The following is a 13,612-nucleotide window of genomic DNA, read 5'->3' as shown; positions in this document are numbered from 1 at the left end:
TGGGAAAGTTCAAATGAAAATTATCAAATCAAATTTAAATGCAGCCTTCAGCTTAAAATAATGTTTTTTTTTTTTATAAATAAAAATACTACTTATAGTTTTGAAATTTTATCACTTTTCCCCCTGGCGTTCATTACGTTCCATTATGGTCTCGTTCAGTGGTCAACCCAGTGCTCCGTGGGTGTCCCTCGTAATGGAGTGGTAACATTTGATCGGTCTGCCCTGCCGTAACTGCCACTGCTGTTGCAACGCATTCCTAATTAATTGACCTCCGGATCGCCGGGCAATGTCCCGCGGTAGAGGCTTTTGCTGTCACATTGAGTCAATAACTAGCCCATTTCATTGTTTGGATCGGAAGACGACGCCATTCAACGACGTTCTTTCCGTCAATTCAATCCTATTGGCCCACGTAGGGACAGTGCAACACACACAAAACTGAATCGAAATAAAAAGAAAAACTAATCAACGAATGGGTTCGGTCCTTTCACAATCTTGTCCAAATTCTCTTGGAAAAAAGCACGGCCAAAGGGGGAAAGCCATCTTCCTCGTTATCACGAAAGCAATCACGTTTATAGACTACGACCCCGGAAAATAGGCCAACCGCAACACACACCAGGTTTGGCACAAATTTAATTCAATTTGGGCGTTTGTTGACGCGGTGAAAGCACCGTTCACCGAGGTTTGCGTTGAGAGCTGAAAAGTGCTCCAAATGTGGGGGGTGTCGTGATTGTACTCGATTTTCATGCCCCAACAATACGGTTGTTATTGTTGGGTGAGTCCCGCGCCGTCGGAAGGTGATATTTTGAAGAAGTATTTAGCGTAGGATGTCCGCATTCGTTTAACCTGACCTGGTTTACATTTTGAACTGATTGTGAGGGACGAGCGATTTGGAGTGGTTCGACACGCGATTTTCTTTAATCATTTTACTCAGTGTTTTAGATCTAGAACATATTCCTCATTTTGAAATTGAAAACAAACCATCTAGAGCAACATTTGAAAAGGGCGCATAAGCATTTTGACAGCTGGAACTATTTTGTAAATTCCGAGACAATAGTTAACTTTTTCACAAATCTTGACGGGAAGAACAATAGCTTGCATCCCCATCTACTTTACAACACTGTTAATTTTGTTAAATAGTTGTCTGATCTCTTGGGATTGGTCTCACTCCAGCTCGAACTTCAACGTTTGCTCCGACTTTCTCACTCTGTGAAAATAATAACAGTTTTTGTTATTCACATTTCAAAAATTTTCAATAAATAAATCAATTCCCTTGGAGAATATAACAAATTTAAAAAAAAACAACTTTCAAAAGTTAATTTTATCAGATCAATTTAAGCTAGAGGACCCCATTTCATGGTCAAAAAAAAGAATCACGATTAAAATGGTCAAAATTATTCCATAGTTCTAGCCAATTTTAGTAAAGTCCCTTAGGGGGTATATCAAATAATTAAAAAAAAAAACATCAACTTTCAAAATTTCATTTTTTTAGAATAATTTTAGCATAAGGACCCCATTTCATGGCTAAAATAATAACCCCGACGAAAATCGTAAAATTTTTCCCATTTTTCTAGGCAATATTAGCCAAGTCCTTTATGAGGTATATCAAATAATTAAATAACATCAATTTTCAAATTTTGAACTTTTTAGAATAATTTTAGTTTAAGGACCCCACTTCATGGTCAAATTAATGACCCTGGCGAAATTGGTCAAAATTATCCCATAGTATTAGCCATTTTAAACAAAGTCCCTTAGGGACCATCCATTAACCACGTGGGCACTTTTTTGGAAATCTCAACCCCCCCCCCCCCCTCCCCCTTATCGTGGACAATTGTCCATACAAAAAAAATCTTTTTTGTAAGGAGCGTGGACAATCGCCACCCCCCCCCCCCCTCAAGTGTCCACGTGGTTTATGGATGGTCCCTTAGGGGGTATAAATTAAAAAAATCAACTTTCAAAATTTCAACTTTTTAGAATAATTTTAGCTTAAGGACCCCATTTCATGGCCAAAATAATGACCCAGACGAAAATGGTCAAAATTATCCTATAGTTCTAGCCAATATTTACAAAGTCCCTTGGGGGTTATATCAAATAATTAAAAAAATCAACCTTCAAAATTTCAACTTTTTAGAATAATTTTAGCTTAAGGACCCCATTTCATGGCCAAAATAATAAAAAAAACTGTATGTGTGAAATTGCGATTTTTTCAAAATCACTTTTTTTCTAGTTCTATTCATAACTCTGCGGCAGAATTTTTGACCATACTTTTCAATGGCTCAAAAGTTGCGGGTTTTGGTCTCCTAAAACATATAAAAAATCTCGAAATCAAAAAAGATTTCAAAAAAAAGTTTATAAAAAATCAGCAAATGTTTTTTTCCGTGTTTTTAGTTTTTTGTTTATTTCCTCAACAATACCTACAATTTTGCCGAAGACACCTAAACAACCAAAAAATTCCTTGAAAAGTTAAATATTTTCGACGTACCATTTTCGAATGAACTGCTGCCACAACAGCAATGACGCAAAATAGCTTCTTTGGTGATAGGGAAGGCCATCACAAAGTTTGAGTCAAATAAAAAAATACAAAAAATAAAAATAATCGAAATCGGCCGATTTCGTAGAGAATTGATCAAGTGCTGAACAGTTGAAATTTTTAGCACTCAAATGGGTGATGTAATGCAAATTTCAGCACTGCTTTTTCTGGCGATGACAAGAAAAATAAGATTGTTTTTTTTAAACGGAGTTGCAAAAAAATCGTTTTAACTCTATAATAACATTTTAGGTTTTAAGATGGTCATAAAAACCTATTTATGTTGTATGAAGGCTCTCAGTACCATGATGAAACCTGTAAGTTAAAAAATGTAATATGATCAGCAATAATACTCTCAGATGTATACTTTCAAACGCTTCCAAAAACAAGGTTGAATTCTTGACCCTTTTTGAGACATTTGAATTTGAAAATATCTGTATTGTATTTTCGCATTAATAATAAATCGTTTTGATGAGATTTACAAAAAGTTATACCACATCTGGGAATGGTGACAGATTTGGTGTAAAAAAAGTGCAATTTACATAAAAAAATAATGAAATTTTCATCAGTTTCTGTAAAGTCTAATTGCAATACAAATTGCTTATTTAAGTAAAGATTCCAAAAAATTCATCTCAGTTTTTTACAGACTTCAAAGATTAAAGCATAGAAAATTCAAATAAAATTCAAAAAACAACTCAGAAGCCCAAACAATAAAACTCGTCATCCGTCCAAAGATGGCGCCTGTCATAAAAATGTCTCCATCTACCCCTGGAACCTCCCGGGGAACCTACCTCAAACGGCATCGCCGCCAGCGTGGCCAGCTCCCACAGCAGCACGCCCAGGCTCCAGATGTCGCTGGAGGCGGTGTAAAACTTCTTCTCCAGCGTTTCCAGCGCCATCCACTTGATCGGTCGGTTCTCGTTGTCGCCGAGGCAGTGGTAATCGGCCGGAAAGATGTCACGCGACAGCGCGTTATCACAGACACGTACGTTTTGCTCCGAGTCGAGCCTACAAAGGAAGAAGAAGAAAGAAGAAGACGAAGAAAAAAGATGAAGAATTGATGCAGTGGTTTGGGACGAAATCGAGCGAGACTTGCGTCTCTATTATGGGCCCATCTTGCTTTATGGGCACAAACACTCAGTAAAAAAAAGTTTAGTTTGGTAAAATGTTTAAAGATTTCAATTGATCAAAAGTAAATTAGAAAGCTTCTACTAAATTTAATTATTATTATTAAATTTAAAAATGACTTTTTTCTTACAAACTGACTGTGACTTCCAGTGTTTTGCGTAACTTTTTCGAAACTCATGTGGCACACATACAGGAATGCATATCACACACAGTCACTCCCAAGCACTGGTGAGAGTTGGCTGAGATTTATGAATACATTATCTTACAAGCGTAACAAGGGAAGGATAAAATTCAATTACTTTTTTTCTTCTTGTATTTTTGGGAAACTTTGAGGCCTTGGAGCCTGGCTTCCTTTTGGTGGTGTTTTTGGTTGTCAAGGACGAGACGGCTTCTTGAGACACACTCACACAATGGGACATTAATAAAGATGTGTTTTAATTTTTTTTGTCTCTTGTTGACATATTTTAGTATGCATGAGTGAAAAGTGCTGCGCCATGGTTGCGTGTTTGAAGATTAGGAAAGATCTGATGAGCATAGAACCAAATTGTTTTTGGATAGGATGTGATGTGTTTATGCTTGACAATCTTATAATAATTTGCTCTGTACGATGAAGAGGGCTTTCAATTAAAATGAGAATAGCTCTTTGCTGAAAATATTTCTGCATTAGCTTCAATATTTGTTGACACTTATTGTTATTCGACTGGAGCTGAAAACAATTTTCTGAAAATGTGTCAGATGACAGTTTTTTTTAGTTAATATGTTAGTTGATTGTGATGAGATGATGGATTTTTTTACTAAAATTGTTATAACTTGGGCATTTTAAGTTTGCAACTTGTTTTTTGAAAATATTATTTGACCAGCAACTTTTTCCTCTTTTTCTTATTATCAGTAACCTTAATTCGATTTGTGTAATTTCTGTCATTTTACAGAATTTTTGTTTAAATAAATCTATGTTATTTTTACTATATTTATTTTTTCTGTTATATTCTCAATTGAAAAATATTGCCGTAAGAATCCCAACGGGATTCGGCAGTTCCCTATTTTGCAAAAATCCCGCAAATTCTGCCCAGGGAAATCCCGGGATGGACGCACTAGGCACATAAAACAAGGTAAATTACCAAGCTCTTAATTTTCAAAAAAAGGATCTGAGTTCCTTTTATGCAATGCATTTAAAACATAAAAATTTGTTTGAAAATTGGTGGTCAATTTCATTTTATTTTTTTAGAAAATAGTAGTCAAGGCATGATAAGAGTTATACCGTTCGAAGAAAAAAAATGCAAACTTTGGTCCAAAAATTTTCATTTTTTAAAAGGATCATGCACTGTTTGAATGTGAGGATTTTTCTAGAAAAAGAAAAAAAAACAAACCAAATACGGCCATCAGACAAAATTAAATTTGTTCAAAAAAACCCTTGCTCTAGCAATGCACGAGCCACACCAAACCTCCAAAAGGTAATTCATATGCAAAATTTTCTGAACTCTCAAAAAAAAAAAACAATCTTTCAGAAGCAGAGCAGTTCTCTAGGATTTCGGTCATTCGATTTTTTTTGTATTTTTTAATCCGACTGAAACTTTTTGGTGCCTTCGGTATGCCCAAAGAAGCCATTTTGCATCATTAGTTTGTCCATATAATTTTCCATACAAATTTGGCAGCTGTCCATACAAAAACGATGCATGAAAATTCAAAAATCTGTATCTTTCGAAGGAATTTTTTTGATCGATTTGGTGTCTTCGGCAAAGTTGTAGGTATGGATACGGACTACACTGGAAAAAAATAATACACGGTAAAAAAAAATTGGTGATTTTTTTATTTAACTTTTTATCACTAAAGCTTAATTTACAAAAAAACACTATTTTTAATTTTTTTTATTTTTTGATATGTTTTAGAGGACATAAAATGCCAACTTTTCAGAAATTTCCAGGTTGTGCAAAAAATCATTGGCCGAGTTATGAATTTTTTAATCAATACTGATTTAAAAAAAAAAAAACGAAATTTTGGTCGTAAAAATTTTTTAACTTCATTTTTTGATGTTAAATCAAATTTGCAATCAAAAAATACTTTAGTAAAATTTTGATAAAGTGCACCGTTTTCAAGTTATAGCCATATTTAAGTGACTTTTTTGAAAATAGTCGCAGTTTTTCATTTTTTAAAATAAGTGCACAAGTTTGCCCAGTTTTGAAAAAAATATTTTTGAAAAGCTGAGAAAATTCTCTACATTTTGCTTTTTCGGACTTTGTTGATACGACCCTTAGTTGCTGAGAAATTGCCATGCAAAGGTTTAAAAACAGGAAAATTGATGTTTTCTAAGTCTCACCCAAACAACCCACCATTTTCTAATGTCGATATCTCAGCAACAAATGGTCCGATTTACAATGTTAAAATATGAAACATTCGTGAAATTTTCCGATCTTTTCGAAAAAAAAAATTTCAATCCAGATTAACATATCTAAATGGCGTAATATTGAATGTTTGGTCTTTTTGAAATGTTAGTCTTGATTTTAAAATTTTGAAAATATTTTTTTCGAAAAGATCGGAAATCTACAACTTTGCCAAAGACACCAAATCGATCAAAAAATTCCTTCAAAAGATACAGATTTTTGAATTTTCATACATCATTTTTGTATGGACAGCTGCCAAATTTGTATGGAAAATTATATGGACAAACTAATGATGCAAAATGGCTTCTTTGGGCATACCGAAGGCACCAACAAAGTTTTCAAAAATCTTTTCGTGAAATTCTGATATCTCTTGAATAATACATACAAGTCCCGCGTCATTGTTTTGCCTGTTCTACAAATTTGTAGAACATTGGTACACTCTTAAAAAATAACTCTGCAAAGTTACAAAAAAAAACCGTAATATTAAAATGTTTTTCTTTTTGTTAATGATAAAATAGCCTCTCTGAGTTATTGCAGATTCGAAATTTCTCATGAAATGACAAGATATTTGACAGTTGAGTAACGGGTATTGCCAGCGATTTTAAATTATAGAGAAACCTCTTTTTGCGTGGTGGCAATAATTTTGCAAGCTTCAAAAATAGTTTTGTAAATCTGAGCAAAACCTACAAATTGCTTTTAAAAGATTGCAAAAATGTTGCGTCGTTCCAGAGATATCGACAAAATAGGAAAACGTAACGCACCGCGTAAAATGAGGTTTCACTGTATTTTAAATCTTCTTTTTGATAAAAAATACTTTTTTTAGCAATTTTGAGTACGCCATTAAATTGGGTGACCAATTTTACACAAAAATCCCTTTGACACCAAATGTCTATCTCTTCACGGGCTCGAACTACAAATCGCTGAAAAACGTGTCGTTGTAAAGAAATCCAGAATAATACAAAGGGTTCGTACCACCTCTCCATCATGAGCTATCGAAAAACTCGTCGCTGTCGTGATAACTTGACGCACGTCGATTTTGGGCCAAATTGTGTTAAGAACGTCATTTTTGTAGCTTTTGCCTTCACAGATCCCTAAAATTCGATTTCAATCCTGACATATTTCACTCTTCATATGAGAGAAGTTTTAATCTTGTCATGCTATCTTGACACAGTCTGGAAATTGATGTAAATGCGACAACTGGCCAAAGGGATTTCAGGTCAGAACGCGTTTGACGCACGTACAAGTTAGACTACCGTAAACATTTGAAACTATTACTCGGAACTCCAGCAACCAACATCAACCAAACTTCGGGACAATGCACATAATGGTCAGCCAAACAAAACGTGTTTGTTATTGTTTACATTGCGGGCTCTAGTTTTTGTTTATTCAAGGTCATACATTAAAACGCGTTTTTCTCGAAACGTCAAAAAGCGACAAACGACAAGATAGCACGACAGCGTCGAAATCGACCTTGCACGAATACAAATCCTGCAATCAACTCCGGTAACTCTGTGTTTTCGACAACATGGAAATGTTTCCAAAATCGTCAACACTTTTCTCGAAATTACAACACATTAAAAATTACATCATAATTGTAGAGTTTTTATTCACACAACACAATTATCTTGCGGGATTCAAATGATGAGTGGGTAGGATAATATTCAGTAAGAGCTTTTCAGTAGAGTCAAGCAGGTTTTCTTGGTTAACGAGATACATGGTTTTGCATTTCCGCAAAATGAAGATTACAAATTTAATTACGTACGGAATGCTCTGGAATCATACTGACCATGGTTGAGAAGTGTTCAAAGTACTTCATGAAGAAGTTTTCATAAAATTTTGTTTAAATTTAAATAGTGAGATATCAATAATTAAGAAAATGTTGACGGGTACCATTATTTTTATATTCTTAAAATGTCATGATTTTCTCAATGCTCATGATTTCGTATCGGAAAAGGAATGCATTTCCGGATTCTTTTGATAATTTTAGAAACAAAACTAGTTTTAATGAGTTTCAGGCAAAATTGTGACTTTTTAACATTTTACCTGAAATTTGTATGTATAGTAGGGTGACAATAAAAAATCGACATCAGAGATACACTCTGACTCGATTCCTAATGCAAAAATAAGTATCTGTGCCAATTTTGAGCCAAATCGGTTAAGGCTAAGGGGTCGCTTTTCATCGTTGAAGTTTATATGGGGAAAATCGCAAAAATGTATGGGGAAAAACATCGTTTCAGTTTTTTTCTGTAATGTGGCGCAGGTCTCGCCCAAAATTGTCCAATTGTGAGATTCTTGTAGGAAATTTAATTCCCTACAACTTTGTCGAAGGTTGCAAAACGATCCAAGTTGATCCTGATTTTTGGTGATTTTTCTAGAAAAAAATATTTTCTTGTATACTTCCTATATACCCCTTATATACTTTCAAGTATATAAGCCGATTTCTTTTCATCGCATTGCTATTAACTCATCAGGATCAACTCGGATCGTCTTGCACCCTTCTACAAAGTTGTAGGTAATTAAATTTCCTACAAGAATCTCACACTTGGACAATTTTGGGCGAGACCTGCCCCACCTGCTACAAAAATCCTGAAGCGATGTTTTTCCCTACACATTTTTGCGATTTCCCCATATAAACTTCAACGATGAAAAGCGACCCCTTAGCCTTAACCGATTGGGCTTAAAATTGGCACAGTTACTTGTTTTTGCCTAAAGAATCGATCCAGGGGGTATCTCTTGTAATTTTCCATTTTTTTTGTCACCCTAATGTATAGTCAACTAAATATAAACATTATTTTTTTTTTTCATTGAAACTATATGAGCAATCTTAGTGATGGCACATTTGACGTAAAAATAAAATTTGAACACCTCGAATCTGATTTTATTACGAAAAACTAACCTAATCCACCTATGTGGTTGATGCCTTCCTCACTTTTTACCAAAAATGGGCAATATGAGTATTTTGGACACACATTTCAGCTTTTTTTAGATAAAAAAAAACACAAATATAACTTATGTGGTAATAAATCGAGACAGGGTTGCTAGATCTTCAATTTTTTGGATACTTTGAAAAGGCCTTTCAATTGCCTAACCAACGATGGGTCGGATGATGGATCCGGACATAGTTTACATACATTTAAGTGAGATCCGGCTTCAAAAAAGTACATAAATATCATTTAAGTGGTCATATTCGAGACAGGGTTACCAGATCTTCAATTTTTTGGACTCATTAGAAAGTCCTTTCAATTACCTAACCAACGATTGGTCGGATGATGGATCCGGACATAGTTTACATACATTTAAGTGAGATCCGGCTTCAAAACTGTACATAAATATCACTTAAGTGGTCATAACTCGAGACAGGGTTGCCAGATCTTCAATGTTTTGGACACTTTGCAAAGGCCTTTCAATTAACTAACCAACGATTGATCAGATGATGGATCCGGACAAAGTTTACATACATTTAAGTGAGATCCGGCTTCAAAAAAGTACATAAATATAACTTAAGTGGTCATAGCTCGAGACATGGTTGCCAGATCTTCAATGTTTTGGACTCGTTGGAAAGGTCTTCTGATAACCTAACCAACGATGGGAAGGATTGTGGATCCGGACATAGTTTACATACATTTAAGTGAGATCCGGCTTCAAAAATGTACATAAATATAACTTAAGTGGTCATAACTCGAGACAGGGTTGCCAGATCTTCAATGTTTTGTACTCATTGAAAAGGCCTTTCAATTACCTAACCAACGATTGGTCGGATGATGGATCCGGACATAGTTTACATACATTTAAGTGAGATCCGGCTTCCAAAAAGTACATAAATATCACTTAAGTGGTCTTAACTCGAGACAGGGTTGCTAGATCTTCAATGTTTTGGATACTTTGAAAAGGCCTTTCAATTGCCTAACCAACGATGGGTCGGTGATGGATCCGGACATCGTTTACGTGCATATAATTGAGATCCGGCTTCAAAAAAGTACATAAACATCACTTAAGCGGTCATAACTCGAGACAGGGTTGCCAGATCTTCAATGTTTTGGACTCATTGGAAAGGTCTTTTTATTACCTAACCAACGATGGGTCGGATGATGGATCCGGACATCGTTTACATGCATATAATTGAGATCCGGATATTTGTGAAAACACATTTTTATACATAACTTTTGAACTACTTATCGAAACTTCAAACAATTCAATAGCGATGTATGGGACCCTAAACCAAGTCGAATGCAACTGGTTCGATCAAAATCGGTTCAGCCAGTGCTGAGAAAACTCAGTGAGAATTTTGGTCACATACATACATACACACACACATACACACACACATACACACACACATACACACACACATACACACACACACAGACATTTGTTCAGTTTTCGATTCTGAGTCGATATGTATACATGAAGGTGGGTCTAGGAGCTTTTAATAAGAAGTTCATTTTCAGAGCAGGATTATAGCCTTACCTCAGTGAGGAAGGCAAAACTATGTTGATAGTCACCTGGAATTCAATTGAATAATTTTTAACGTTATTGTTTTTTTAAACACACATTATTTTTTTTTAATTTTTTTCAGAAATAGTGCATGGACTTTGTATGGGTTACCCTGGTCAGTGATGTCAACCATCGCGGTGCTCATTTTTGGTTCGCGGCACATTTTTCGTTTGTGGTGCTTTTCAGTTACGGAATTCGACAAAATGGTGTTCGAAGCATTTGTAGAACTCATCAACAGCAACATTTCTTCAGAACATTGTATAGCTGTAAAATTCTTACGCAAAAAGTTACAAGAAGATTTCAGACCTCAGGACCAATGGTTCGCGATGCTTTTGTTTGCCTAACGCATTTTTGGTTGTAACTTTTTTTGTATTCATCAAAAATTAACACATTGTTCAGCAAAGTTGTACGATTTGGTGTGTTCTACAAGTCCTTCATACACAACTTTGTCAAATTCCGTAACTGAAAAGCACTACAAACAAAAAATGTGCCGCGAACCAAAAATGAGCGTCGCGATGGTTGACATCACTGACCCTGGTGCATGTTTTAACATCTGTACATAATAATAATCTTGAGAAAACCTAACCAGTTGGAAAATATTTCAAAAATTAATTGACATCCTATCAATGTCACCCCGGTTCACGGCCAAATTTAATGTTTTATCCGACTAAATTTTATGAAATTTATTGATACTTTCATTAGATCTCAACACAAAATACTGATTTATTAGTACAATTAACACTGACACCAAGCGATTGAAAAGTGTTGACTATTTGAGTAAGGGATTTTTTAATGTAATTTACCTTAAAATTTCTAATATTTTTAGACATTGACCTTGTGATAGGCATTGCCCCTTTGACACCAAATCATCATCATTTCAGGCTTATTGAAAAACATTTCTCTTTTGCATGTAAAAAATGGAAGGGAAAACTTTGGAATAGAGATCAGGAACCAAAATAATTCCTTAGGGCAATGTTTTACGCGAATTGAAGAGGGGTCGGGGCAACTTTTTCCGATTAATTTGGCAGATCCCTTTATTTTTGGAATATGGTCGAGGAATTGCGACATTGTAATTTGTTTTAGAAAATGTTATGACAGCTCCATTCTACACGGAGAAAAAATAGTTCCCAAAATCGTGAACAAGCGTTCATGAAATTCGGAACCACGAGCAAAGTGTTCAATTTCCATTTGAACACTTTGTTCGTGGTTCCGAATTTCATGAACGCTTGTTCACGATTTTGGAAACTCTTTTTTCTCCGTGTAACAGCTCGAAAACCTTAACTGAAAATCAAAAGTTCTGAAACAGCCCCAAAATCACACAAACACACGTTCCGCCCGAAGAAATGTCCTCCTGATGGTGGAAAGATGAAGCATCCTTGCGAGAGAAAAAGGTAGTGTACTCATACTCACACACAGTTCCTGGTGGCGATGTCCTTGTGCAGGACGCCGAGCGAGTGAAGATGCGAGATGCCACGGGCCACTTGCAGGCCAAAATCCACCAGCTGTCGGGTGCTGAGCGACAGACCCGTGCCCTGCAGCCCGATCTCCCGGCAACTCTGGAGGTATCTGGAAAACGAAAGCACAGAAAAAAAAATTCAATCGTTTTTTAAAGTTTTTGGGTCTTTATTTTTTTTTCACAGTGTCTCAAAGTGCCAAGATGTGCGACACTGGGGGGAAAAAAACGAGGAAAAATGGAAAAGAAAAGTTATGAAACCGGCACAAGAAAAAACAAACGCCCTGCTTGGAGGTAGAATATCGAAAATGTGAGAAGATTGCAGCAGTTATGTGGCTCGTTTGAAGGGAGCAGATCCCCAGCCAAGAAGACGGGGAAGAAAGGTTTTCCCAAGTTTTTTTTTCTCCTGCAGAGGGGAAAATTTATGCAAATTTGCAGAATCACTTCCCCGCAATGTTTTGGTTGAACCGTTCGTTGGGTGATAGGATACGGAGATTCCGGAGAAAAGAAAAAAGACAAGTTGTTTTGATAGCCGGGAAAAAACCTTCGAAAATACAATGTTGCCTGCAGGAAATATCGTCATGTCAACATACAGTGCCAGTGAGTGCCAAAGGGCGTTTGTTGAGTACTTGTCCGGTGGAGGTTTCGGTTTTTTTCTTTGCTTGAAGGATACCCATATTTTGTGACCATGTGGGCTTGTTTTTTGTGGGTCTTGTTTCATCAAATTGGTTGGCCCATTTTTGAGCAATTTGATCGTCTGGTGGGACAAAAGATGATGCTGATGGAGATTGTGTCTCAACAATGATATTTTTTGAGCCAAGTTGTATCGCTGTTACCGGGCTAATTTCAATATTTAACTCTTTATTATTCTAAGAAGCATTAAAATTTCTTCAAATATCTTCATACGCTTTATAATATCAACAAAATTATGTGTATAATAATTAATTGCAGTGCTGAAATGGAAACCTTCACAATCATGTTCAATGGCTGTCCCATAAACTTTTCTCCCAGCTTGAAATCTCCAAAGCCATACACCATCATGTTTATGTAGATTGCAACATAATTTCCCCAAAGTTGAAAAACATGGGACAGCACCACAACCGAGTTCAACTTGCAAATCTCCCAAATCTAGAGAACAAGCAAGCCACATTATTTTCTCACAACAAAGATCCCTTTTTCAAACTGTGTGAGTGAGATACAATCTATGGGGCTAGGAACCAACGAAAACATATGGTCCCCAAACCCACTCCCACACCGGTTGCAAAAGTTGCCTCATAGTTTTAAAGTTTCCGTCGTCTTGTTGTTTTTCTCCTTTTTTTGCAAATGTCTGAAACAGCAGTAGTACGGAGAGTCCCTTATACTATGCTAATGTTTGTTCGATATCACTCTTGTCCTGTATAATTTTGTCTCATTTTGGCTGTCCTTGCTGTCTCGTGTCCTTTTGGCCCAACTTCCGCATCCGCTCAAACTACAACACTACTGTGCTGTGTAGTTTGTACTTGCGTGGTGGTGGTGGTGGTGGTTGTGGGAGGGAGAGCTTTATTTTGTCAGGGGTATTAAACTTAAAACCCGAAAAAGCCTTGTCGGAAATCTCCGCCAGAAAAGTTTTGTGCATTTTTTTTGCCTTCTCTCTTC

General features: G+C 36.0%; 1 protein-coding gene across 1 annotated transcript in view; it reads right to left on the bottom strand.

Annotated features, from left to right (window-relative positions):
- LOC120420924 (tyrosine-protein kinase Drl) overlaps positions 1 to 13,612 on the bottom strand; it is a 167,858-nt gene that overhangs the window by 35,248 nt on the left and 118,998 nt on the right. The window contains exons 9-10 of the mRNA XM_039584053.2: positions 11,935 to 12,090; positions 3,316 to 3,532 (exon numbers count right to left, since the gene is read on the bottom strand). Coding sequence (XP_039439987.1) covers positions 3,316 to 3,532; positions 11,935 to 12,090 — 373 coding nt within the window. The remainder of the gene's footprint in view (positions 1 to 3,315; positions 3,533 to 11,934; positions 12,091 to 13,612) is intronic.

This window comes from Culex pipiens, chromosome 3, assembly GCF_016801865.2.
Source record: "Culex pipiens pallens isolate TS chromosome 3, TS_CPP_V2, whole genome shotgun sequence".
Taxonomy (NCBI): domain Eukaryota; kingdom Metazoa; phylum Arthropoda; class Insecta; order Diptera; family Culicidae; genus Culex; species Culex pipiens.
This window is presented reverse-complemented; position numbering and strand designations above follow the sequence as displayed.